The 27,542-nt window shown below is 40.3% G+C and overlaps 1 protein-coding gene across 5 annotated transcripts in view; it reads right to left on the reverse strand.

Moving 5' to 3' along the window:
* The window catches only part of LOC143300231 (kinesin-like protein KIF28), a 111,676-nt gene that overhangs the window by 29,201 nt on the left and 54,933 nt on the right, over window positions 1-27,542 (reverse strand). For 3 of the 5 annotated variants that reach the window (XM_076613814.1, XM_076613812.1, XM_076613810.1), the window contains exons 18-26: window positions 25,514-25,660; window positions 24,462-24,615; window positions 22,705-22,725; window positions 14,666-14,686; window positions 9,950-10,037; window positions 7,575-7,868; window positions 6,248-6,313; window positions 4,321-4,530; window positions 1,732-1,896 (exon numbers count right to left, since the gene is read on the reverse strand). In XM_076613814.1, the coding sequence (XP_076469929.1) occupies window positions 1,732-1,896; window positions 4,321-4,530; window positions 6,248-6,313; window positions 7,575-7,868; window positions 9,950-10,037; window positions 14,666-14,686; window positions 22,705-22,725; window positions 24,462-24,615; window positions 25,514-25,660 (1,166 nt within the window). The remainder of the gene's footprint in view (window positions 1-1,731; window positions 1,897-4,320; window positions 4,531-6,247; window positions 6,314-7,574; window positions 7,869-9,949; window positions 10,038-14,665; window positions 14,687-22,704; window positions 22,726-24,461; window positions 24,616-25,513; window positions 25,661-27,542) is intronic. The other 2 variants (XM_076613811.1, XM_076613813.1) reach the window with 2 other exon arrangements.

Consider the following 27,542-nt stretch of genomic DNA (forward strand, 5'->3'; position numbering starts at 1 on the left):
AGATACATTATTATCATTATTATTACCATTACCATGATCATCATCAGTCTTACTATTATTATTATTATGATCATCATTATTATCAGATGTCATTATTATCAAAAACACATATGTAATTCCATCACTAACCAACCATACTGTATGAAAAAAAACAACAACATAAAATGAAATGACAATAAAATCTTTCCTAACAGATCCTCAAGAAAAAGGTGTCTTAAAATGGGCGCAGAAATATCTAGATCTAACATCCAGTATCTTTCCTAGTTAGCAAACAGTAAGTAAATGAGACTGTTCACAACTCACCACAGATGTTAATTCTTAAAAATGATAACCTTGTCAGCTAGTGGTATAAACCAAAACCACCATTTTTCAAAACCAAAACCAAAAAAGAAGAGAAAAAACCCAAACAAAACAACAACAACACAAAAAGAAGAAGAAAAAAAAGACAAATCCCAATTAGTGGAAACCAACACAACGAAAAGTACCATATCAATGAAACCTTGAGCACCAGGCTATAATTCAACAAGGATGAAAATATCCCAGCCCCCCTCACCCCCAACCACCCACCCCACCCCCCAAAACAGAGAAAAACCAAACAAACAAAAAAAAACCCCATCAACCTTGAAATAAAAGTATACACTGCAGAATCACAGCTGTCACCATGGCAAAAATTCTCCAGGAGAAGAATCTATCTTTATTTTCGTTTGTGTTGTTAATTGCTGTTTCACAGATACTTACAAACTGTTGAATCTATTGTTCTAGTTTATCATATCTTTTGTGTGTGATTAAAACGACAACAACAACAATAACAACAATAATAATAATAATAATAATAATAATAATAGACAGTACTTATAAGGCGCAAACTCCCCATGTAATGGGCTCTAAAGTTAGCGCATGACATGAAACAACACATATACAATAGTGCATGATAACATATAACATACCTTTGCACATGAAAAAGCAACACACATATATACAAGACAACACTACACATGGCAGGTATGAACAATCACAAACACACACACACACACACACACAAGACACGTCTAATAAGACTCAAAGTGGAAAAGACGCTAAGTAAAATAAAAGAAAGAACCAGGCTGAAGAACGGAGATTCCTAACAGCCTGCCGCTGCGTGCACTCACGATCACACACACACAGGTCTAATAAGACTCAAAGTGAAAAAGACGCTAAGTAAAATAAAAGAAAGAACCAGGTTGAAGAACGGAGATTCCTAACAGCCTGCCGCTGCGTGCACTCACGATCACACACACACATGTCTAATAACACTCAAAGTGGAAAAGACGCTAAGTAAAATAAAAGAAAGAACCAGGCTGAAGAACGGAGATTCCTAACAGCCTGCCGCTGCGTGCACTCACGATCACACACACACGTCTAATAAGACTCAAAGTGGAAAAGACGCTAAGTAAAATAAAAGAAAGAACCAGGCTGAAGAACGGAGATTCCTAACAGCCTGCCGCTGCGTGCACTCACGATCACACACACACATGTCTAATAACACTCAAAGTGAAAAAGACGCTAAGTAAAATAAAAGAAAGAACCAGGCTGAAGAACGGAGATTCCTAACAGCCTGCCGCTGCGTGCACTCACGATCACACACACACATGTCTAATAACACTCAAAGTGGAAAAGACGCTAAGTAAAATAAAAGAAAGAACCAGGCTGAAGAACGGAGATTCCTAACAGCCTGCCGCTGCGTGCACTCACGATCATACGTCGCTCCTTCTGCAAGAGTCGCTCGTATTTGCGCTGGATGAGAACGATCTCTGTCTTGAGCTGTGATTGGTCGGGGAGCAGGGGTTCCTGGGCAAAGATGGTGTTCCGGCGGCCGTTCTCCGCTGCTGTGCCGATCTGCTCCATCTGACGCAGCTCCTGGTGGGACAGATGGAAGGAGGGGTGAGGGGGGGTGTGGGTGTGGGTGTGGTTCACAAACCAGGGTGGCATTGTTCTGTGTGCGAGTGCGTGCACATTGGTAAAGTTGTGTGTGTGTGTGTGTGTGTGTGTGTGTATTTAAGTTGTCTTTTTTGTATTACTGCACCTGAAGCAGTTTTGCGTCATGAGATAATAAAGTTACTCTTATTGTATTCTACACAATGTATCTTGAATAAAGTATCTGCAGTGAAGAAAGCAACCAGCAAAATGGTACTGACAGTGACTCATCTTCTGGGGGCTGTGAAGAGAGGGAGGGGGGCAGGTGTACACATGACATCAGAAGAGGGGTCAGTGGGTCGAGTACAGGGAGTTTCATTCAGTTACTATGTGTTTTGTATTTTTTGTGATTTTTTTTTCCTAACCTTAACAAATGAGATGTCTGCAGGGGAAAGCAAGGGAGAAAACTATTCATCCAGATGAGTTAAGGGTGCAAGGTGGCAGAATGGATGACGCTTAACTGCCAACACAGTGTCCTTGAGGGTGTGGGTTTGAATCCTGAAGGTGGCAGAATGGATGACGCTTAACTGCCAACACAGTGTCCTTGAGGGTGTGGGTTTGAATCCTGAAGGTGGCAGAATGGATGACGTTTAACTGCCAACACAGTGTCCTTGAGGGTGTGGGTTTGAATCCTGAAGGTGGCAGAATGGATAAGACGTTTAACTGCCAACACAGTGTCTGTGAGGGTGTGGGTTTGAATCCTGAAGGTGGCAGAATGGATAAGACGCTTAACTGCCAACACAGTGTCCTTGAGGGTGTGGGTTTGAATCCTGAAGGTGGCAGAATGGATAAGACGTTTAACTGCCAACACAGTGTCCTTGAGGGTGTGGGTTTGAATCCTGAAGGTGGCAGAATGGATAAGACGTTTAACTGCCAACACAGTGTCTGTGAGGGTGTGGGTTTGAATCCTGAAGGTGGCAGAATGGATAAGACGTTTAACTGCCAACACAGTGTCCTTGAGGGTGTGGGTTTGAATCCTGAAGGTGGCAGAATGGATAAGACGTTTAACTGCCAACACAGTGTCCTTGAGGGTGTGGGTTTGAATCCCGCTCTTGCCCTTTTCCCAAGTTTGACTGGAAAATCAAACTGAGCATTTAGTCTTTCAGATGAGACGATAAACCAAGGTCCTGTGTGCAGCACACGCACTTGGCGCACTGAAAAAGAACCCATGGCAATTAAAGTGTTGTCCTCTGGCAAAATTCTGTAAAAGAAATCATCCATTCTGATAGGTACGTTTCAGTTTCAGTAGCTCAAGGAGGCGTCACTGCGTTTGGACAAATCCATATATGCTACACCACATCTGCCAAGCAGATGCCTGACCAGCAGCGTAACCCAACGCGCTTTAAAGTGTCAACCGCCGGATTATGTTCCGTGCTGGAACCCAGGAAAAAGAAGCAGCTAGCACATAGGTACACAAGTTGATATATGCACGTTGGGTCATGCTGCTCTCAGGCATCTACCTGGCAGATGTGGTGTAGCACATATGGATCTGTCCAAATGCAGTGACGCCTCCTTGAGAAACTGAAACTGGAACTGAAGTTAGTGCAAAAAAAAAAAAAAGAAAAAAAAAGGGATCATTACAAAACTCAAACTCAAAAGGCTTTAGACTTTATATGAAATGAATCTGTTGTTTCTAGTTAGTGCAAAAAAATAGAAAAAAAAGTGATCGTTACAAAACTAAAACACACACTGACTTTAGACGTAGTGACAACCCCTTGAGAAACTGAAACTAAGACAACCATGTGTGTGTTCTGTATTGTCTGTATATTCTGTGTAGCTTATTCAGGAATAAAAGAATGTGCCAGTCGTGAATAAAAGCTAATTTGTGTTTGCACATTTCTTCTGTTATTGCCTGCTGTGTGTACATGCCAAATGAGCGGCATAAGGACAAGCCCGGTGCTTCCTTTTTGAGGAAGTGTCTGGGTCTGTTCCAATGTACCTTTCATCTACCTGTGTGCTGGCTGCTTCTTTTTCCTTCGTGGGTTGCAACTCCCACGTTTGCTCATATGTATATGACTAGGCTTTTACATATATGACCATTTTTACCCCACCATGTAGGCACCCATACTCTGCTTTCGGGGGTGTAATGCTGGGTATGTTCTTGTTTCCATAACCCACAGAACAGACATGGATTACAGGATCTTTACCGTGCATATTTGATCTTCTGCTTGCATACACACACGAAAGAGATTCAGGCACTAGCAGGTCTGCACATAATATTGACCTGGGAGATCGGAAAAAATCTCCACCCTTTACCCCACCAGGTGCCATTACTGAGATTGGAACCTGGGACCCTCAGATTCAAAGTCCAAGGCTCTAACCACTTGGCTACAGCGCTGGTGGACTTATCTGACAGTCAGTAAGTACCTTGGTGGTGAGCTTGGCCAGCTTGGGGTCGCCATCCATGTCCTCCTGCTTGCCGTACACGCAGAAGGTGATGCAGCCCTGGTCGAAGTAGTCCAGGTGCACCTGCTTGATCTTGTCGATGCCGATGATGCGTGAGTGGTTGAAGACGGGCGACAGCGTCCCCGCGACCATCTTGGTCTCCGTGTACTCCTTGTCCTCCACAATGGGCACCTTTTTGTTTTTTTCCCAGGAGGACCACACAGGTGGTTATCAGGCCTTCTGATTGATTCGGGGCTTGTTTTTTTGTTTGTTTTGTTAGTTCGGTTTTTCGTGTGTGTGTGTGTGTGTGTGTGTGTGTGAGTGAAAGTGATGTGTGCTGTGTGGTTCAGCCCTGTTTCTGTGTTTCTACCAATGTCTTTCGTTCTCTCATTGCTCTGCTTCTCTTCATAGTCTGGCTATTTAGTGTCAACATTGACACGTATTGAGATGCCTACACCAGTATGGCTATTTACAGTGTCAACATTGACACATATTGAGTTGTCTACACCAGTCTGGCTATTTACAGTGTAAACACTGACATGTATTGAGTTGTCTACACCAGTCGGGCTATTTACAGTGTAAACATTGATTCGTATTGAGTTGTCTACACCAGTCTGGCTATTTACAGTGTCAACATTGACACGTATTGAGTTGTCTACACCAGTCTGGCTATTTACAGTGTAAACATTGACACATATTGAGTTGTCTACACCAGTCTGGCTATTTACAGTGTAAACATTGACACGTATTGAGGTGTTTACACCAGTCTGGCTATTTACAGTGTAAACATTGACACGTATTGAGTTGTCCACACCAGTCTGGCTATTTACAGTGTAAACATTGACACGTATTGAGTTGTTTACACCAGTCTGGCTATTTACAGTGTAAACATTGACACGTATTGAGTTGTTTACACCAGTCTGGCTATTTACAGTGTCAACATTGACACGTATTGAGTTGTCTACACCAGTCTGGCTATTTACAGTGTAAACATTGACACGTATTGAGTTGTCTACACCAGTCTGGCTATTTACAGTGTAAACACTGACACGTATTGAGTTGTCTACACCAGTCTGGCTATTTACAGTGTAAACACTGACACGTATTGAGTTGTCTACACCAGTCTGGCTATTTACAGTGTAAACATTGACACGTATTGAGTTGTCTACACCAGTCTGGCTATTTACAGTGTAAACACTGACACATATTGAGTTGTCTACACCAGTCTGGCTATTTACAGTGTAAACATTGACACGTATTGAGTTGTTTACACCAGTCTGGCTATTTACAGTGTAAACATTGACACGTATTGAGTTGTTTACACCAGTCTGGCTATTTACAGTGTCAACATTGACACGTATTGAGTTGTCTACACCAGTCTGGCTATTTACAGTGTAAACATTGACACGTATTGAGTTGTCTACACCAGTATGGCTATTTACAGTGTAAACATTGACTCGTATTGAGTTGTCTACACCAGTCTCTTTACCTCTCTCAATTTCACACACACACACACAAACGTACATGAGCACACACATACATACATGCACATACACATATATATAGATGCACATGAATGTCTACACACATACACACACACACACACTGAATTGCTGGTTCCCTGCTACATAATTGTTAAGTGTTACTGCAGTGTGACTCAAGCTACAGGTATTATTGCACTGATTTTCTTCTCAATTTGTCAACTGGTATTATAATTTGGTATTTACAAGATACTGACTGCACCGTTCTGATCAATTCTTTCTTTTGTACGTTCCCTGTTTTCTTTATACACACACACACACACATGCATGTACAAACTCATACACATGCACATACACACTCACCCGTCACATATCTGATATCACTTAAAAGTGAAAAAGCGTTGAATTAAAGACAGACAGACACGCACCTTATACTTCACCATCACACCCTTGGAAAAGCGTGCCTTGTGGATATCTGCCTGCCGCACCGCCACCTAGTGTCAAACAGACAGTTCAAGGGAAATAATAATGAGTCTGACCCTGCAGTGGTGGTGGCGATATGGTGTGTTCACTGGCTCATGTTTCTTGATGTGTGTGTTGGATTTAAATGAGTGTTGTGATCAGAGGCAGTGACACGGTACGTTCACTGTCTCACGTTTTTTGGTGTGTTCCAATTCAAGTGAGTGTTGTTTTCAGTGGTGGCAACTTCGTGCGTTCACTGGCTTGTGATTGCCGGTGCTAACTGATACTTGTGTTTGGGAAAAGCAAAAGAAACAGAAGAGTTGTTTGGCTGGGACTGTGAAGTTTGTTGTTTGTGTAAACCAAACTTGTGTTCACATATCCACTTTCCCTTTCTGTTTGTTTGTTTGTTTGTTGTTCTTTTGTTGCTGAACCGTTTTGGGTTTGTGTTTAATGACATGCATACACATTATGACTTCAAAATAAGCAGAACTTATGTGTGTATGTGTAATTATGTGATATGCGTAGTCTCTGAATCTGTTTTATATTATTGTGCGCTAAATCATTATTTTTCTTCTTCTTTCTTTTGTGAGTTATTGCGTGTGTGTGTCTGATGTTATTGTAAAGCATTTTGAGCTCTCTTTAACTCTCTCCATATGAACGGCGAAAGAATCGACGTTAACAGCGTTTCACCCCAATTACCATCATCAAAATATTGCAAACGGAAGGCCCTTATACTGAAGAGGTAAATGTTGACAAAGAATACCACAATTCTGACGACGGAAGCTAAAGGTTGGGTCATTCAGAAAGCCACTGGACATCTGAGGGGTCTGTGTAGAGGAGAAGAGAGGACTGGCCGTACTGAGTGAGTTAAGGGAGGAAAGTGCTCAACAAATGTCCATTATTATTATTATTATTAGAACTGGATGGCAGAATAGTCAAGACCCTTATCTGCCAGTGCAGTGTCCGTGAGGTTCTGGGATCCATTCCGGGTTTCACCCTTTCTCCCAACACTGACTGGAAAATCAAACTGAGCATCTCATCATTCAGATGAAAGATGATGATAAACCCAGGTCCTGTGAGCGGTGTACATATGGTGCACTGAAAAAGTCACAGGCACTAAGTCAGTCAGTCGATCAGTCACCTTGAAGTGACAGGGTTTATGCATTACATCAGTCAGTCAGTAAGTCAGCCAACCAGCCAGCCACCCACCTTGAAGTGGTAAGGTTTATGCACTAAGTCACCCACCCACCCACCTTGAAGTGGTAAGGTTTATGCACTAAGTCACCCACCCACCTTGAAGTGGTAAGGTTTACGCAGCAGCTCCGCGGGCTCATCCACAAAGCTGTCCTCGTCCAGGGACTTTCCGGCCTGGTTGCAGGGCGTGATGTTGACGAAGAGCTGCCCCTCCTCCAGCCCCTTGTAGTCGGTGATGGCCAGCTTGTCGTCAAAGTCCAGGGCGTAGGACAGGGACTGCAGGAAGACACTGGCCGTGCCGATCAGCACATCCTCTGTGGGCTCCCAGAAGGGGTCCTCCTCCCTGGGGCAGCTGAACACGTCCTCCCCATCCAGGTACTTCTGGTACATCTCCTGTGGGTCGTCCAACGCCATGCACATGTTTATAGTTTACTGTTGTGTTGTTATTGTGTTGCATTAACTTCTGGTATATCTCCTGTAGGCTGTACCACAACATGCACGCATGCACATTTATTGTTTACTGTTATGTTGTTAATGTGTCACTTCAACTTCTGTTTTATCTTCTGCAGGTCGTCCAACCACCATGCACACATACACATGCAACATAAACATCGACCACGCATGCACACACACATGCGCACACACACACACACGTTCATATCTTACTGTTATGTTATTGTGTTGCATCAACTTCTGGTACATGTCCTGTGGGTTGTCCAACACCATGCACACACACACACACACACACACGCACACGTTCACAGCTTACTGTCATGTTGTTACTGTGTTGCATCAACTTCTGGTACATGTCCTGTAGGTCGAGCCACCATGCACACACACACCACGTTCATTGTTTACTGTTATGATGTTATTGTGTGACTTCAATTACACGCACACACAATCATAGTTTACTGTTATGTACACACACACACACACACACGCAGACACACACACATGTTCATTGTTTACTGTTATGTTTGTTATTGTGTTGCTTCAGTTTCTGGTATATCTCCTGCAAATCGTCCATCACGCACGCATGAATGCGCACGTTCACAAACACACACACACACACACACACATGCACATACACACACACACATGCACACACACACACACACGTTCATTGTTTACTGTTGTGTTGTTATTGTGTTGCATTAACTTCTGGTATATCTCCTGCAAATTGTCCATCACGCACGCATGCATGTGCACGTTCACAAACACACACACACATTCACTGTTTACTGTTATGTTGTTATTGTGTTGCATCAACTTCTGGCAGATCTCCTGCAACCATCCAACACAACGATGCACATGCAAGCACACACAAACACACGTTCATTGTTTACTGTTATGTTGTTACTGTGTCACTTCAAATACATGCACATACATTCGTAGTTTACTGTTATGTCATTATTGTGTTGCTTCAACTTCTGGTATATCTCCAGCACTGTCCGTAACACACACACACACACACACCATATTCATTATTACAGTTATGTCATTATTGTATCATTTCTGCTCCTGTGGGGAAAAACAACAACATCCCCACACAAATTCATCATTTTCTGTTAAGTCATTATTTTGCCGGTTTTATTCTGGTGAAAAAAACCCCAAACAAACCCAACAACATTACATGCAGAGAGATACAGGGTTGACTTTTAAACGCTTCATGCAACACGGCTACAGACCACAGTACAGAGGTCTTCACACACACAGACAGTCAGAACAGAAGTGCTGTCAGCCGTCGCTGCATGCAAGGAAGGGGGTGAAGGCAGCCGCAGAGATAGGAAGGGGCAGTTTTGTGAATGCATCTAAAACATAGAGTGCTGATCTTGTACTTTATTTGGTGTTAGACAGGGAGCCAGTGGAGATGTTGCAAAAGAGGAGTGATGTGCTCAGATCTTTTCTTTCTGAGGACGAGTCAGGCAGCAAAGATGTGAACATGGCATTTGTAGACACAATGCTGTAGGATGAAAGTAGGATGAATGTGTCTACAATTTGAAGTGCCAGACTGTTGAGTAACAGCAACCCTCCTTGTGTTATTTTGTTTAGCTGGCTCCCTCCTTAGGATTCAAAATGGAAGTTTTAGTTCTTCGTCTGAGCTTGTCTTTTATTGTTATGTCTAGATCTAGAGTGGTGTTGACTTTTTGAAGTAGGTTAGGAATTGAACTGAATGAGAGAGCATTAGGCCAGTGGTAAGAATGTGTTCGTGATTATATTTGTTGTGCAAGAAAGGAAGATGTAAATGATTTCGTTATTGTCATTGATCAGAACTGGTAGCGGAAGGTGAGAGCCTGGGAATGTGTTCCATTTTTATATGAAACAGAAACCTTATCCCTGACAGGGGTCACTCCCAGTCCTGGACCTGTGGTGCCACAGTTACTATTTTTTCAGGGCTGCAAGCGATCCTTTGTGATGGCCAAACTCCACAGTTTGAACTACAGGGCAAAACTAGGTGATGACGGGTGTCTGACCTGAATGACGTAGCGCCGGGTCATGAAGGTGCCTCGTTCCCACAGCCACGTGTTGCCGTTCAGCAGGTTCTTCATCTTCACCATCACCCTGCACACAGCCGCACACAGCGTCACACAGCGGCACACAGCGTCACACAGCGGCACACATGGCACCATGGGTCACCATGGGTCACCCACACCTCTGCTGCTCTGCATACTGCTTGTAATGTGATCCTATGCACTACTTAGCTGCAAACTTCCCGTATAATGGGCTCTAAGCACCTCACCTGAAACGTATGGTGATGATATGTGGTACTTTTTGGCTGTAAACTCACAAAACAACAGGCTCAAAGTGCCTTACATGACACATGAGGCGTTAATATGTAGTATCTTTATGGTTGCAAACTCCCCTATCTTCTATCATGAATGGGAACAAATTCATAAAGTTTTCTTTCAGGCTTAAAGCTGCAAACAATGAAGAGAAATAACATCAGTCCAACACAAATAAAACAATTCTAATCTACACCTTCAAGCTACAAACCAACTGCGATTATTCCAACCATTGAAACAGATACGCGTACAAACAACCATGCACTTTCATCATGTTTGCTGTATCCAAGTTCTGATGCAGAATACCATTTTCTATGAAACAGTAGAACACATTTATTTTCTTCAGGAAAATGCACATTGTTGCCTCTTCCTATTTGTTCCTTGGATTATATTAAAAAAAATGTCTGGGTTAATCAAAGCTGCCTACTTTTCTTCCCTAGTATATAATGGAAAATGTGTGTGTCTGCCTTAATCACATTTATCAAGCTAGTAGCTACATCTATGCAACAACAAATCTGGCATACAGTACATTCTTTGAAAATATACCATGTTCAATGAAAAGTCAGTGCACTTAGTTGTCATCCTGGTAAAAACAAACAATGTTTTCCTCGTCTGTGCATAACTGATTCCATCATCCACCATTTATCCATGCTGACCAACAGAGAAAATTAATTAGAATCAACTAACCCTTGTCTCTGATTCTACCATTTAATTTAGACAGACAGACAGACAGACACAGACAGAGAATTACCGGTAAGTAGAATCCATTAACCCTTGTCTCTGATTCCATTACATACGTTAGACAGACACAGACAGACAGACACAGACAGACAGACAGACAGAGAATTAAGTAGAATCCATTAACCCTTGTCTCTGATTCCATGACACACGTTAGACAGACAGACAGACAGAGACAGACAGACAGACAGACAGAAACAGGACCAAGAAGAATCCACTAAACCTGGTCACTGGTTCTATCACAGGAGTCAGACAGACAGACACAGACAGGCAGACAGACAGACAGACAGACAGAGGTTTAAAAAGAACCCACTAACACTTGTCCCTGTTTCCACTCACAGCAGACAAGACATCCGGCAGGTACAAACTAAGGAAGAAAGTCACCAACAAGCACATGGAACGGAAGAGCAGGGGGGAAGAGGGAAAGAGAACAAGAACAAAAACTTTAATCTCCAGGCCTCTGGCTCCTAGAAAGAGGTCCAAAGTACACAATATGGTGATCACTCAGCCACAACAAAATGTAAAATACATACTAACTTAAACCTGTAGAACAAAAGTGCTTCTTGTGCATAGTAAATTAATTCTTTCATCATTGTTGTCACAGAATTCCTGTCGTATCTTCAGGGCATTAAATATATAAATGCAGAGTTTACGAATACTTTAAACAGAACCATTCTTCAGCAAGTGAACATACGATTGACCTTCAGAGTTCAGATGTTTTTGCCGCAGGTTATTGCAAAGGACACAATTGTTTATAAACTGGTTTTCATCTTTTACCACATTACAACATTTACATGCGTAATTTGAATTACATTTGAATGTTCTTCTAAAAAAATGATCCATTTATGGGTAACATCCAGGGGAGAGAGGGAGAAATGTAAGTCTTCCGAAATAGGGGTGTGGCCAAGGTCCTTATGAAGAGGGAAAGAGAGAGAGCGAGACAGAGAGAGAGAGAGAGAGGACAGAATGGACAGCACAACAGGCAGACACCTACAGAGAAACAGGCACATGGACATTTTTTTTTTTTAATATCGTTATTCAGTAAAGCCCATGGCCCCTGACGAAGGGGACGCATGGAACACACCTTGAAATACAACAAGCCAGCACACCTTTCAGGACGGAAAGAGCATGCAAGAGGACAGAAAAGCAAGGAGAAGGCAAACCAGGAGCAAGAAAGAAAGAAAGAAAGAAAGAAGAAGAAAAGAGGAAAAGACAAAAGAGTGAGAGAGAGAGAGAAAGAGAGAGAGAGAGAGAGAGGGAGAGAGAGAGAGAGAGAGAGAGAAATAAATGTAAGCATGCAGGCTAATGAAGAACCACTCCCCTTTTTTTTCTTCAAAAAAACATGACCCAGCTCTGTCCTCACAGACTAAAACAATACTAAAAATGCACGTCCATGACCCAGTTGTCCTCACTGACTAAAACAATACTAAAAATACACATCCATGACCCAGTTCTGTCCTCAATGACTAAAACAATACTAAAAATACACATCCATGACCCAGTTCTGTCCTCAATGACTAAAACAATACTAAAAATACACATCCATGACCCAGTTCTGTCCTCACTGACTAAAACAATACTAAAAATACACATCCATGACCCAGTTCTGTCCTCACTGACTAAAACAATACTAAAAATGCACATCCATGACCCAGTTCTGTCCTCACTGACTAAAACAATACTAAAAATGCACATCCATGACCCAGTTCCCTTCTCACAGACTAAAACAATACTAAAAATGCACATCCATGACCCAGCTCTGTCCTCACTGACTAAAACAATACTAAAAATGCACGTCCATGACCCAGTTCTGTCAACAAAAAAAGAAAAAAGAAAAAAAAAGAAGGCATATTTCCATGACCCAGTTTGGTCTTCTCCTACGTTATGTATAATATTAAAATTGCATGTGCCCCACCTACACACACACACACACACACACACACACACACACACACACAGAGCATGAGCATGTGCATGGTCTTTCTCTCTCTCTCTCTCTCTCTCTCTCTGCACTCTAATGTTTTCACTCCTCACCCAAAATGTTTAGTCACCCTATTTCCAGTGTGTTTTTTTTCTCTCTCTCTCTTTTTTCCCTCATACACTCAACCCATAGTAGGCTTTTAAAAATCAGAACAAGGGCTTTTTAAATGTCTGATATGTACACACAGGGATAGATTCTGCCAGTCTACTGTGAAATAAAACTATTGCTATTGTCTTCCTACTTTTTCATACACAGAGAGAGAGAGAGAGAGAGAGAGAGAGAGAGAGAGAGAGAGAGAGAGAGAGAGAGAGAGAGAGAGAGAGAGAGAGAGAGAGACAGAGAGAGAGAGAGAGAGGGAGAGAGAAAGGTGACTGAGTAACCATTCAATTCAACTTTTTATTTCTGGAAAACATATTACACATGTTTGCTACCCCAATTTCCGCAGTAAAAAGAATTACTGGTAAACGTGATAACACTAATGCAGCCCACTGATGTTAAAAGAAAAACGGTGGTTTAAGTACCTCCCATGTTTTGCTACCATAAATATGAGAAACGGAAAGCGGAGAAGATACACAGACTGCAGACAGCGGAAACGAATTAGCAGGGTACTTGCCTGCATGAAAGAAAAACCAGACTGGGAAAGTGAGTGAGAGACTCAATCCTGATTAATTAATCTTCATAAGACATCAGTCTGGGAGAGATAGACAGACAGACGGATACAGAGCAAGCAGAAGCAAAGAAAGAGGGGGAGAAAGATAAATTTGACAGAGGCAGAGAGAGAGAGAGGGATAGAGAAATCAGAACTCTGAAATATTTTACTGCAAGGCTAGCGGCCTGTTTGCAAAGGGGGTACATACATTCATACGTTTGAGACACACAAGTGGAGTGATGGCCTAGAGGTAACGCGTCCGCCTAGGAAGCGAGAGAATCTGAGCGCGCTGGTTCGAATCACGGCTCAGCCGCTGATATTTTCTCCCCCTCCACTAGACCTTGATTGGTGGTCTGGACGCTAGTCATTCGGATGAGACGATAAACCTAGGTCCCATGTGCAGCATGCACTTAGCGCACTTAAAAGAACCCACGGCAACAAAAGGGTTGTTCCTGGCAAAATTCTGTAGAAAAATCCACTTCGATAGGAAAAACAAATCAAACTGCATGCAGGAAAAAATACAAAAAAATGGGTGGCCCTGTAGTGTAGCAATGCGCTCTCCCTGGGGAGAGCAGCCCGAATTTCACACAGAGAAATCTGTTGTGATAAAAAGAAATACAAATACAACAAATACAAAATACCCAAAATAAAACCGGGAATGGACCAACATCATGGACACAACATTCTGTTAGCAAAAAGGTTGGCTAGGGGAGAAAGAGACACACAGACAGACAGACAGACAGACAGACAGACAGACAGACAGACCAAAAGACAGATAGACAGACAGACAGACAGACCAAAAGACAGACAGACAGACAGACCAAAAGACAGACCCAGTCAGAGAAAGACAGACAGAGAATTTCGACAAGAATGCTGCAATGAAATACACATCTAAGAAAACAACAACAAGGAAAGAGATACATGGCTCATCCTTCACCCACACACACATTTTTCAAGCTGGGAGAACCATAATACACACATACATGTACGATATACATGATTACACAAAAAAGCGTAAAGCTGGGTTCTTTTCTACTACCTGATTGTATTCCGGAAGTTACTGAAAGACAAGGTATTGTACACACAAAAACTTTATTCGGAGTCACCAACTATTTAGGGATCATTAAAAACAAAACAAAACGAAAAAATAAAAAATGAACACAAAAACACAATCCTGGAAAATAGGTCTTTCACAAACGTATAAAAATGAAACACCTATACTCAATAATCCAGAACAAGGAGCAATCATCATCGATCAGCTGAACACTTCACACCAACATTTTCCAATCAGAGAACAACTTCACTGACAACAGGGTCTTGTGCTCACCCACTGGGGTTCTGAATAGTTTCTTTCTGACTTGACATTATGTCACTGGTTAAACAACAACAAAAATGCTCCATATATTATTTCAGTTCTATCATCTGGCTTCTAGCACAACCTTCAACACTGGTTTGGAAGGGGGTACAGAAACACTGGAGCTGAATTGATCAGGCGTTAGACGGGTGCAATAGCCAAGTGGTTAAAGCGTTGGACTTTCAATCTGCGGATCCCAGGTTCAAATCTTGGTAACGGCACCTGGTAGGTGAAGTGTGGAGATATTTTCCGATCTCCCAAGTCAACATAATATTATGTGCAGACCTGATAGTGCCTGAACCACCTTTTGTGTGCGTATGCAAGCAGAAGATCAAATATGCATGTTAAAGATCCTGTAATCCATGTCAGCGTTAGGTGGGTTATGGAAACAAGAACGTACCCAGCATGCACACGCCCAAAAGTGGAGTATGGCTGCCTTCATGGCGGGGTAAAAACGATCATACACGTAAAAGCCCACTTGTATACACAGAAGTGAACGTGGGAGTTGCAGCCCATGAACGCAGAAGAGAAGAATCCACAGCTGTAATGGCCATGAAAGGCTGTGGGACCCTTATCATTAACCGTTCAACAGATGAATGTGGGACCCTTATCATTAACCGTTAAACAGATGAATGTGGGACCCTCACACCCCCCACACCCCACCCATCAAACTATTCCACAACCTAGAGTCAAATCACAGTCAACATCTGGAGAAGACAGGACACTAAACAAATCTCCCACAATGATCAAAGACTCATTCATGAACCTCTCTGGTTTCCTAAAAAGTGAGTCTAATCAAAACGGCCAGCTTAACCTTAGCTTTTGTTTTGTAGCGATCACTTTAAGTGCACAAAAAGTCAAAACAGATTCACCTCAGACTTTAAGTCTAAAGGCTAGCGTGAGTTTTACTTTTGACTGATCACTTCTTCTTTTCTTTTTTTTTGCACAAACTAGAAACAACAGATTTATTTCATACACAGCTTAAAGCCTGGTGACTTTTAGTTTTCTAATGATAACTTTCTTTTTGCACAAACTAGAAACAACAGATTTATTTCATACACAGCTTAAAGCCTGGTGACTTTTAGTTTTGTAATGATAACTTTCTTTTTGCACAAACTAGAAACAACAGATTTATTTCATACACAGCTTAAAGCCTGGTGACTTTTAGTTTTGTAATGATAACTTTCTTTTTGCACAAACTAGAAACAACAGATTTATTTCATACACAGCTTAAAGCCTGGTGACTTTTAGTTTTGTAATGATAACTTTCTTTTTGCACAAACTAGAAACAACAGATTTATTTCATACACAGCTTAAAGCCTGGTGACTTTTAGTTTTGTAATGATAACTTTCTTTTTGCACAAACTAGAAACAACAGATTTATTTCATACACAGCCTAAAGCCTGGTGACTTTTAGTTTTGTAATGATAACTTTCTTTTTGCACAAACTAGAAACAACAGATTTATTTCATACACAGCTTAAAGCCTGGTGACTTTTAGTTTTGTAATGATAACTTTCTTTTTGCACAAACTAGAAACAACAGATTTATTTCATACACAGCTTAAAGCCTGGTGACTTTTAGTTTTGTAATGATAACTTTCTTTTTGCACAAACTAGAAACAACAGATTTATTTCATACACAGCTAAAGCCTGGTGACTTTTAGTTTTGTAATGATAACTTTCTTTTTGCACAAACTAGAAACAACAGATTTATTTCATACACAGCTTAAAGCCTGGTGACTTTTAGTTTTGTAATGATAACTTTCTTTTTGCACAAACTAGAAACAACAGATTTATTTCATACACAGCTTAAAGCCTGGTGACTTTTAGTTTTGTAATGATAACTTTCTTTTTGCACAAACTAGAAACAACAGATTTATTTCATACACAGCTTAAAGCCTGGTGACTTTTAGTTTTGTAATGATAACTTTCTTTTTGCACAAACTAGAAACAACAGATTTATTTCATACACAGCTTAAAGCCTGGTGACTTTTAGTTTTGTAATGATAACTTTCTTTTTGCACAAACTAGAAACAACAGATTTATTTCATACACAGCCTAAAGCCTGGTGACTTTTAGTTTTGTAATGATAACTTTCTTTTTGCACAAACTAGAAACAACAGATTTATTTCATACACAGCTTAAAGCCTGGTGACTTTTAGTTTTGTAATGATAACTTTCTTTTTGCACAAACTAGAAACAACAGATTTATTTCATACACAGCTTAAAGCCTGGTGACTTTTAGTTTTGTAATGATAACTTTCTTTTTGCACAAACTAGAAACAACAGATTTATTTCATACACAGCTTAAAGCCTGGTGACTTTTAGTTTTGTAATGATAACTTTCTTTTTGCACAAACTAGAAACAACAGATTTATTTCATACACAGCTTAAAGCCTGGTGACTTTTAGTTTTGTAATGATAACTTTCTTTTTGCACAAACTAGAAACAACAGATTTATTTCATACACAGCTTAAAGCCTGGTGACTTTTAGTTTTGTAATGATAACTTTCTTTTTGCACAAACTAGAAACAACAGATTTATTTCATACACAGCTTAAAGCCTGGTGACTTTTAGTTTTGTAATGATAACTTTCTTTTTGCACAAACTAGAAACAACAGATTTATTTCATACACAGCTTAAAGCCTGGTGACTTTTAGTTTTGTAATGATAACTTTCTTTTTGCACAAACTAGAAACAACAGATTTATTTCATACACAGCTTAAAGCCTGGTGACTTTTAGTTTTGTAATGATAACTTTCTTTTTGCACAAACTAGAAACAACAGATTTATTTCATACACAGCTTAAAGCCTGGTGACTTTTAGTTTTGTAATGATAACTTTCTTTTTGCACAAACTAGAAACAACAGATTTATTTCATACACAGCTTAAAGCCTGGTGACTTTTAGTTTTGTAATGATAACTTTCTTTTTGCACAAACTAGAAACAACAGATTTATTTCATACACAGCTTAAAGCCTGGTGACTTTTAGTTTTGTAATGATAACTTTCTTTTTGCACAAACTAGAAACAACAGATTCATTTCATACACAGCTTAAAGCCTGGTGACTTTTAGTTTTGTAATGATAACTTTCTTTTTGCACAAACTAGAAACAACAGATTTATTTCATACACAGCTTAAAGCCTGGTGACTTTTAGTTTTGTAATGATAACTTTCTTTTTGCACAAACTAGAAACAACAGATTTATTTCATACACAGCCTAAAGCCTGGTGACTTTTAGTTTTGTAATGATAACTTTCTTTTTGCACAAACTAGAAACAACAGATTCATTTCATACACAGCTTAAAGCCTGGTGACTTTTAGTTTTGTAATGATCACTTTCTTTTTGCACAAACTAGAAACAACAGATTCATTTCATACACAGCTTAAAGCCTGGTGACTTTTAGTTTTGTAATGATCACTTTCTTTTTGCACAAACTAGAAACAACAGATTTATTTCATACACAGCTTAAAGCCTGATGACTTTTAGTTTTGTAATGATAACTTTCTTTTTGCACAAACTAGAAACAACAGATTTATTTCATACACAGCTTAAAGCCTGATGACTTTTAGTTTTGTAATGATAACTTTCTTTTTGCACAAACTAGAAACAACAGATTTATTTCATACACAGCTTAAAGCCTGGTGACTTTTAGTTTTGTAATGATAACTTTCTTTTTGCACAAACTAGAAACAACAGATTTATTTCATACACAGCTTAAAGCCTGGTGACTTTTAGTTTTGTAATGATAACTTTCTTTTTGCACAAACTAGAAACAACAGATTTATTTCATACACAGCTTAAAGCCTGGTGACTTTTAGTTTTGTAATGATAACTTTCTTTTTGCACAAACTAGAAACAACAGATTTATTTCATACACAGCTTAAAGCCTGGTGACTTTTAGTTTTGTAATGATAACTTTCTTTTTGCACAAACTAGAAACAACAGATTTATTTCATACACAGCTTAAAGCCTGGTGACTTTTAGTTTTGTAATGATAACTTTCTTTTTGCACAAACTAGAAACAACAGATTTATTTCATACACAGCTTAAAGCCTGGTGACTTTTAGTTTTGTAATGATAACTTTCTTTTTGCACAAACTAGAAACAACAGATTTATTTCATACACAGCCTAAAGCCTGGTGACTTTTAGTTTTGTAATGATAACTTTCTTTTTGCACAAACTAGAAACAACAGATTCATTTCATACACAGCTTAAAGCCTGGTGACTTTTAGTTTTGTAATGATAACTTTCTTTTTGCACAAACTAGAAACAACAGATTTATTTCATACACAGCTTAAAGCCTGGTGACTTTTAGTTTTGTAATGATAACTTTCTTTTTGCACAAACTAGAAACAACAGATTCATTTCATATAAAATCTGAAGCCTAGTGAGTTTTTAGTTTTTTAATCATCACTATTTTGACACTAACACATCAGATTCACTGCAGATAAAGTCTAAAGCCTAGTGTGTGTTTTACTTTTGTACTGATCAATTTTGTCTCATTAAGACAACAGATTCACTGCAGAAGTCTGAAGCCTAGTGTGTGTTTTACTTTTGTACTGATCAATTTTGTCTCATTAACACAACAGAATCACTGCAGAAGTCTGAAGCCTAGTGTGTGTTTTACTTTTGTACTGATCAATTTTGTCTCATTAACACAACAGATTCACTGCAGAAGTCTGAAGCCTAGTGTGTGTTTTACTTTTGAACTGATCAATTTTGTCTCATTAACACAACAGAATCACTGCAGAAGTCTGAAGCCTAGTGTGTGTCACACTGGTGCAGCAAATCGGAGCTCCACTGATTAGGTGACGCGTGGTCGTGCACTCATTTCGTGACTATCAAAGTGCCATACTGTGTGAAAGCTACACACACCCTATACCACACTGGGGGGGGGGGGGGGGGGGGGGGGGGGGGCTGGAGGGTGTGGCGGCAGGGGAGGCGGGGGTGTAGGGGGCATGAAAAAGAAATCCATACAGTATATAAGGACATCCACACTGGTCATTTAACATACTGTGTCGTTTCTTCATACAGTGACATATTCACCTCCCCCCCCACTCCATTCAACTCAAAAAGAACACTTTCAAAAATCGAAGATTTGAAGGTCTGGCATATATAGTAATCCGTGTGTGTGGGGTGGGTGGGTGCGGGTGTGTGCTGATTATCTGGTTGCGGTTTTCCTCAATTTATCTTTATTCTTATCTTATCTATTATAATCAATTTGCAGTATAGTAGGCTATGTTTATAATTATATTCAAATAATGTTTCTTAATTCTTTCTGTTTTTACATTAAGAATACTAGTTATTACCTGCAGTGTGTGGATGTATGTATGAAACGGTGTATGTGATATTTTTTACATTTGTATCTTCGTAATATTCGTAAAAGCTGTTGTTGACTTTTACAGTTATGGTCGCCATGTTGTTTACTTGTCTATGTTGTGATAATGCACCTGACCAAAATTCTCCAGTTGGAGATAATAAAGTTAGTCTTATCTTATCTTCTTATCTTATCTTATCTTATACACACAACAGCACTCAAGACAGAACCAAACCACAGGATGTTTGAGGCACAGCCCACCCCATTGCAGTCACAGCAACACACATGCACACACACACACACGCACATAAGCATACACAACAGGAATGACGATTGGTGGACAGGAAAGCGACCATTCCCCAGGTCCAGTACGGTTAATGAGAAGCAGTGACGCAAACACTCAATGAATGATGCATGTGTGGAATTGTTAGAACGCCATGCTGCAGGTGACTTTCTCTGTGAGCATGACAGATACCTCAGATGTTCAGCTTCAGACATGTCCGCATCATGACTGGAAGCAAAGGACAATGATACAGGGGACAGGTCAAGGCAGGGAGGGGAGGACAAGGATTACAACAGCTTCAAAGGGGTGACACAAGCATAACGCTGAAAACAAAGGCTGTTAGTCTCATACGCTCACAGTCCTCAGACATTCTACCCTGCTGTATTCGACCTGATGTCACTGGATCTTTAGGTCAACTTTATAATGAAATCTTTGACAAAAGAATACCATCCTTTCTAAATCAGTAACATGCATTTCCTCCTGTCTGTTGTCTGCCGATATTCCATGTTAACATATACTGGATTAGTCCTCGGTCTTTTCACAGCAAAGTAGATTCTACTCAATACTGAACTCTGATGCTCTTAGGGACCAATAATCCATCGCCCTTCCACAGAACATCATCATCTGCTGATGTGACCTTGTAGAAAGCTTCCCCCATTCTTGTGACTTGCAGGATTCCAATGACACAACATCCCAATTTCTGGAGCAAGCTAAAACTCTGGCACGGCTGTGTGGGCAAGCAAGGACCGATCTGTGAACAGCAGGTACAAAAATTCTAAATAACAACGCCATGGCAACAACTGACAATGACCAGTCTACAGATGACAGCAGTTTGGGGGGGGCGGGGGGGGGGGGGGGGGGTGGAGGGGAGAGCTGTGAGTATGGAGGAGTGAAGAGAAAGGGAAAGGCTGTGGAAAACTGTTGGAGAACTGTTGAAAACTATTGTGTAGAAAACTGTTGGGGAGAACTGTTGAAAACTATCATGTGGAAAACTGTTGGAGAGAACTGTTGAAAACTATCGTGGGGAAAACTGTTGGAAACTATTGTGTGGAAAACTGTTGGAGAACTGTTGAAAACTATCGTGTGGAAAACTGTTGGAGAGAACTGTTGAAAACTATCGTGTGGAAAACTGTTGGGAAGAACTGTTGAAAACTATTGTGTGGAAAACTGTTGGAGAACTGTTGAAAACTATCGTGTGGAAAACTGTTGGAGAGAACTGTTGAAAACTATCGTGTGGAAAACTGTTGGGGAGAACTGTTGAAAACTATCGTGTGGAAAACTGTTGGAGAGAACTGTTGAAAACTATCGTGTGGAAAACTGTTGGAGAACTGTTGAAAACTATCGTGTGGAAAACTGTTGGGGAGAACTGTTGAAAACTATCGTGTGGAAAACTGTTGGAGAGAACTGTTGAAAACTATCGTGTGGAAAACTGTTGGAGAACTGTTGAAAACTATCGTGTGGAAAACTGTCACCAATAAGATGCGACCAGGTCTGGAACAGCAGATCCAATCAACTTGTTCCGAAGGAGATCCAAGATTCAACTAACCTGTGACCTCTGCTGAGAGCATGAAGAACTCCAAGAAACAACTCCAGTTCACACTGGCATCAAAGAGTGTGTTACCATACATTTGTCGGTTACTTTCAACATGTGAAACCAAGTTCACCAATTTTCCAAGATTCAGTCTTGACCCTGAAGAGGAAAACTGCTTGGTCAACATGGAATATGTGTTGTCCAGATGTGTACATATCACAATCCATGTCCACATTACATAATCCATCTTCAGATTACAAGACCTTTCTCAGGCAAAAGAAAACTGTGTAAATACCAGCATGTCACGGCCCAGAATGTTGGTGAACAAGGACACATCAAAAGACTTCGGATTCCAGACTTCTATTCTATAACAGTCTGAGAGATGTTGCGATGAGTCAGTCACTATATATCCGTACATACATACACAATTCTTTAGCTCAACATTAACTGAACCAGCACCAACCCAAAATAAATAAAGGAGGCAATGCCAAGCACGACTGTGATGGGTGGCAACAAGCTGGGTACACAGCCCACAGTCAAACACCTGCATGCGTATTGCACAACTACACACCCTCACTTGTACCTACGTTGGTATAAAGATTTCGTGTCTGAAACCAACCAACACACAAACCGGTCACATGACTTGACAACAGGCAAAAACCTCAAACACAATATCACAGACAGAAGCTTACCACAACATCTATTTCTTACATTCTGTAATAATAATGAAGACAATAATGATAATATTAAATAATAATAATAAATAATAACAACAACAACAACAATAATATGATAATGATGTTGATCACATTAATAATAATAATGATAAAGAAATAGTGACAGCAATAATACTAATAAACATATGCTTTGTTGATTGCAGCACCTTGCTCCATGACAACATATGTGCAAAACAATGCATTGACAAAATGTGTTTACGAGGGCAGAACTTGGAAATACTGTGCATCATTCCAGAAAATCACCCCCCCCCCTCTCCAATTCTTTTATGAACACCATTGTGATAAATGAAAACAAACACTTTCAAATAAGCAACAACACCCCCCCCCTGTCCCCCAATAAAAAAAAAAACCGCACACAAAAACAACAACAGTTTGTCCTTTGAAAAATACAGAACCGACTTACATTGGCTTGACAAATGAAAACAAAATGATTGCACCTAACAGATACCTCCATTATGATGGAAGCAAAACACAGCTGAACAAATCCAATAGCAGGTTTTAACAAAAGGAGAAACGGTGAAGGATGACAGGTACAGGTGTTAGAGATGGAAGGGGAAGGGGGGAGAGACAGGAGGAGACGGACAGAAAGAATCTATGCCAGTGTTCAGATCCAAGGTATGGCTTGTGCCCAGCTGTGCAACAAGACAATGGAATGCTTCTGGTATATGGGTAGTCTGTGTACATTATGCATGTCATTATGCCCTACAGGTTTAATTTAGTGTCTTTTATATGTGTGTGATAACCTCTCCCATCTAAACACAAAATCCAATGTGTCTTTTCTACCTTCAGCCTACGACAAATGCCCAGTACACAAACCAAAGAAGAAATAAAAAAAGACATAAAAATTATACATAATAAGTCTAACTTTGCACACAAGATTACAGTCAATAAACAAAACAGGCACAACATAATTATCTAAATTACAATCAATGAGTTTTATCACAGCACAATTATCCAGACTATAGTGAATAAATGTACCACTGCACAATGTCGTATATATATAGATATGCATGTGTGTACATACTACAAAACGATACAATAATCAAAGATGTTAGACTGCAATCTGTCTGGATTGCTACACAGCATCATCAAACAAGCTAGGCTACACTCAGACTATAACAACGCCATGTAACAATCTAACAACTTTCCCAGTGCAATAAGACAGCTGGCCACACACAACACTAAACTGCATTCTGATGCTAGGACACTGCGCAATATATTCTATCCAGCAAAGGCTTATTGAAAACCCAAACCAATAAAGAAACAACAACATTTAACAACAAGAGAGTGCAGAGCCAGAAAGAGAGAGCGGAAGAGACGGAAAAAAAAACATTCAGGGCACAGACGGAAAGACAGAATGAAGATGTGAGAAAAAACAACAAAAAAACAGACGAACACTCCCCTTTTAAAAAAAACAAACAGAAAAAAACCCAACAACATTAAACCAAAAACAACATCACAACTTCCAAGACCACCCCACCCATTCACCCACCCCCAAAAAACCCAACCCAGAAAACATCTTTAAACACAAAATAACGACAACAACACAACCTCCAACACAACAACAGCAACAACAACAGTGGACAACACCACCTCCACCAACTCACTGTGTGCCCTGGGGTTTTACGCTGCCCTCCTGTGCCGCGGCCGAAATGAGCACCACCTCAAACGACTTGTGCTTGTTCAGCTCCTCCGAGATGGCGTTGACTTCCGACACCATGGGCAGAATCTCCAGGATCTGCTCCTGGGCCACTTGTTGCTCTGTCGTCAACACAGGATCCACTGAGGGTTCTCTTCGTCACTTTACACCAACCTTCCCTTTTCTCTAAGTTGTGCTGTGTTGTGTTGTGTTGTGTTGTGCTGTGCTGTGCTGTGCTGTGCTGTGCTGTGCTGTGCTGTGCTGTGCTGTGCTGTGCTGTGCTGTTGTGTTGTGTTGTGTTGTGCTGTGTTGTGCTGTGCTGTGCTGGCTGTGCTGTGCTAAGCTGTGTATTGTATTGTATTGTATTGCATTGTATTGTATTGCATTGCATTGTGTCTGTTGTCAACACACATTCAGCTGGGGGTTTCTTGGTCAGTTTACACACCCTCCCTTTTCATGAAGTTGATTGTGTTGTGTTGTGTTGTGTTGTGTTGTGTTGCGTTGTGTTTAATTGTATTGTATTGTACTGCACTGTATTGTATTGTACCATATCTGTCGTCGACACACGTTCAGCTCGGGGTTTTCTATGTCAGTTACACACCAACCCTTTCCTGAAGTTGGGTTGTGTTGTGTTGTGTTGTACTGCACTGTACATACTGTACTGTAGTGTATTGTATTGTACTGTGTTGTACTGCACTGTACTGTGTTCTTTTGTTTGGTTTTGCATTGCACTGCATTGTATTTACTGTACTGTAGTGTATCTGTCATCATCACACATCTCCATCATTCATTTGGGTTTCTATCAATTACAGCTCTTGTCAGAATACGTATTGCACTTTAATGCATTGCATTGCATTCTATCCCTTTTCGTCACAACAGACGTCTTTGGGCTGCTCTCCCTTGGGGGTGAGCATGTTGCCATCGCGCATCACCACACTTTTTTTTTTTTTTCCCAAATCATCTCCCTCATGTCTCACTACAAACAAAAAACGAAACACAAACAAACAAACAGGGCAGTACCTTTCGTCAGCCCAGCGCCAGTCCCTGTGGCAAACCCCTTGGCCTGAGCGATTTCCTTCTGAGCAAACTCATAGGTGATCTCTGCCGGCGTGCCGTTCGGAGCCTGAGGCTTGGCGGGGTTCACGAACACATACATGTGATTCGACCCTGCACAAACAACCAGTCAAGATTCACAACGCCTTCAAGACTCACTTGTGATACACTTAAAAAAAAAAAAAAAATCTAATTGTTAAAATGTGTTCTGTATTTGTTATTATAAAGCTTTGTGTTAAAAAAAGAAAAAAAAAAAAAAAAAAAAAAAAAAGTCCCTACCAGATTCGAATTAAGTCCCCTAGCATTAATTACAGAGTAATTTCCCTTTTTTACTGTCTGCACCAAAACGTTTGCAAAATAAATAAAACTTCCATGCTCAGCAAAAGAAGTTCCTGTTTGAACAAAAAATGATAATAATGACTGCTCTTGTTGTTGGGTCAGAATATCAGATCAAAGTGCCAAGTTTAGAGAATACAAAAAATATAAATATAACAGTAAACACAGTTTGCATATAATTAGGCTTCATTTTTTATTTTTTTGTGCCCATCCCAGAGGTGCAATATTGTTTTAAACAAGATGACTGGAAAGAATTGAACTTTTCCTATTTTTATGCCAAATTTGGTGTCAATTGACAAAGTATTTGCAGAGAAAATGTCAATGTTAAAGTTTACCACGGACACACAGACACACACAGACAACCGAACACCTGGTTAAAACATAGACTCACTTTGTTTACACAAGTGAGTCAAAAAAGTACATGCCAATCAGTGGCGCAGAAACATGTCCATAATATGTTTGTGAATCCCGACTGGTTGTACATCATCTGAACCGGCAAAACACAACCACTCTGGATTCACCAGAATGAACACGTCATTTGGACATGCAGACACAACCATTCCAAAACGTGAGGAGTTCATAAGATTTCAACTTCAGCCAGGACTCACAAATAAAAAAGAATTTTCAAAATGGGATTGACTAATTGATAAATGATATATATATATCATATAATATTATATATCATATAATATAATAATATATAATGCAATATAATATAACCTAATCAATACAAATCATTAAACAGACATATATCATTCCCCAGGAGGAAACAAAACAAGTCACAAACACACACACATACAAATAAATGTGAAATGAATCTCACGAACAACCACTTTGCAACTTTTCTCACACAGGGACTTACTCCCATCAGTTCCGACGACCAATCAAATCCATTCAAACATGAGAAAGTTCAGACTGAACTGTTAACCTCAAAAGACAACAATCACGCTACAAAGATTGACCTACACAACAAGGAACTCAGACTAAACCTGTTCAACTTCAGAACACACCAGTAACGCTTCAAAGTTTGTCCTACACAGCATGAAACTCCAGACTGAAGTGTTCAACTTCAGAACACACCAGTAACGCTTCAAAGTTTGTCCTACACAACAAGTAACTCAGACTAAACCCGTTCAACTTCAGAACACACCAGCAATGCTTCAAAGTTTGTCCTACACGGCATGAAACTCCAGACTGAAGCGTTCAACTTCAGAACACACCAGTAACGCTTCAACGTTTGTCCTACACAGCATGAAACTCCAGACTGAAGTGTTCAACTTCAAAACACACCAGCAATGCTTCAAAGTTTGTCCTACACAGCATGAAACTCCAGACTGAAGTGTTCAACTTCAGAACACACCAGTAACGCTTCAAAGTTTGTCCTACACAGCATGAAACTCCAGACTGAAGTGTTCAACTTCAGAACACACCAGTAACGCTTCAAAGTTTGTCCTACACAGCATGAAACTCCAGACTGAAGTGTTCAACTTCAAAACACACCAGTAACGCTTCAAAGTTTGTCCTACACAGCATGAACTCCAGACTGAAGCGTTCAACTTCAGAACACACCAGTAACGCTTCAAAGTTTGTCCTACACAGCATGAAACTCCAGACTGAAGTGTTCAACTTCAGAACACACCAGTAACGCTTCAAAGTTTGT

Source organism: Babylonia areolata, chromosome 26, assembly GCF_041734735.1.
Source record: "Babylonia areolata isolate BAREFJ2019XMU chromosome 26, ASM4173473v1, whole genome shotgun sequence".
Taxonomy (NCBI): domain Eukaryota; kingdom Metazoa; phylum Mollusca; class Gastropoda; order Neogastropoda; family Buccinidae; genus Babylonia; species Babylonia areolata.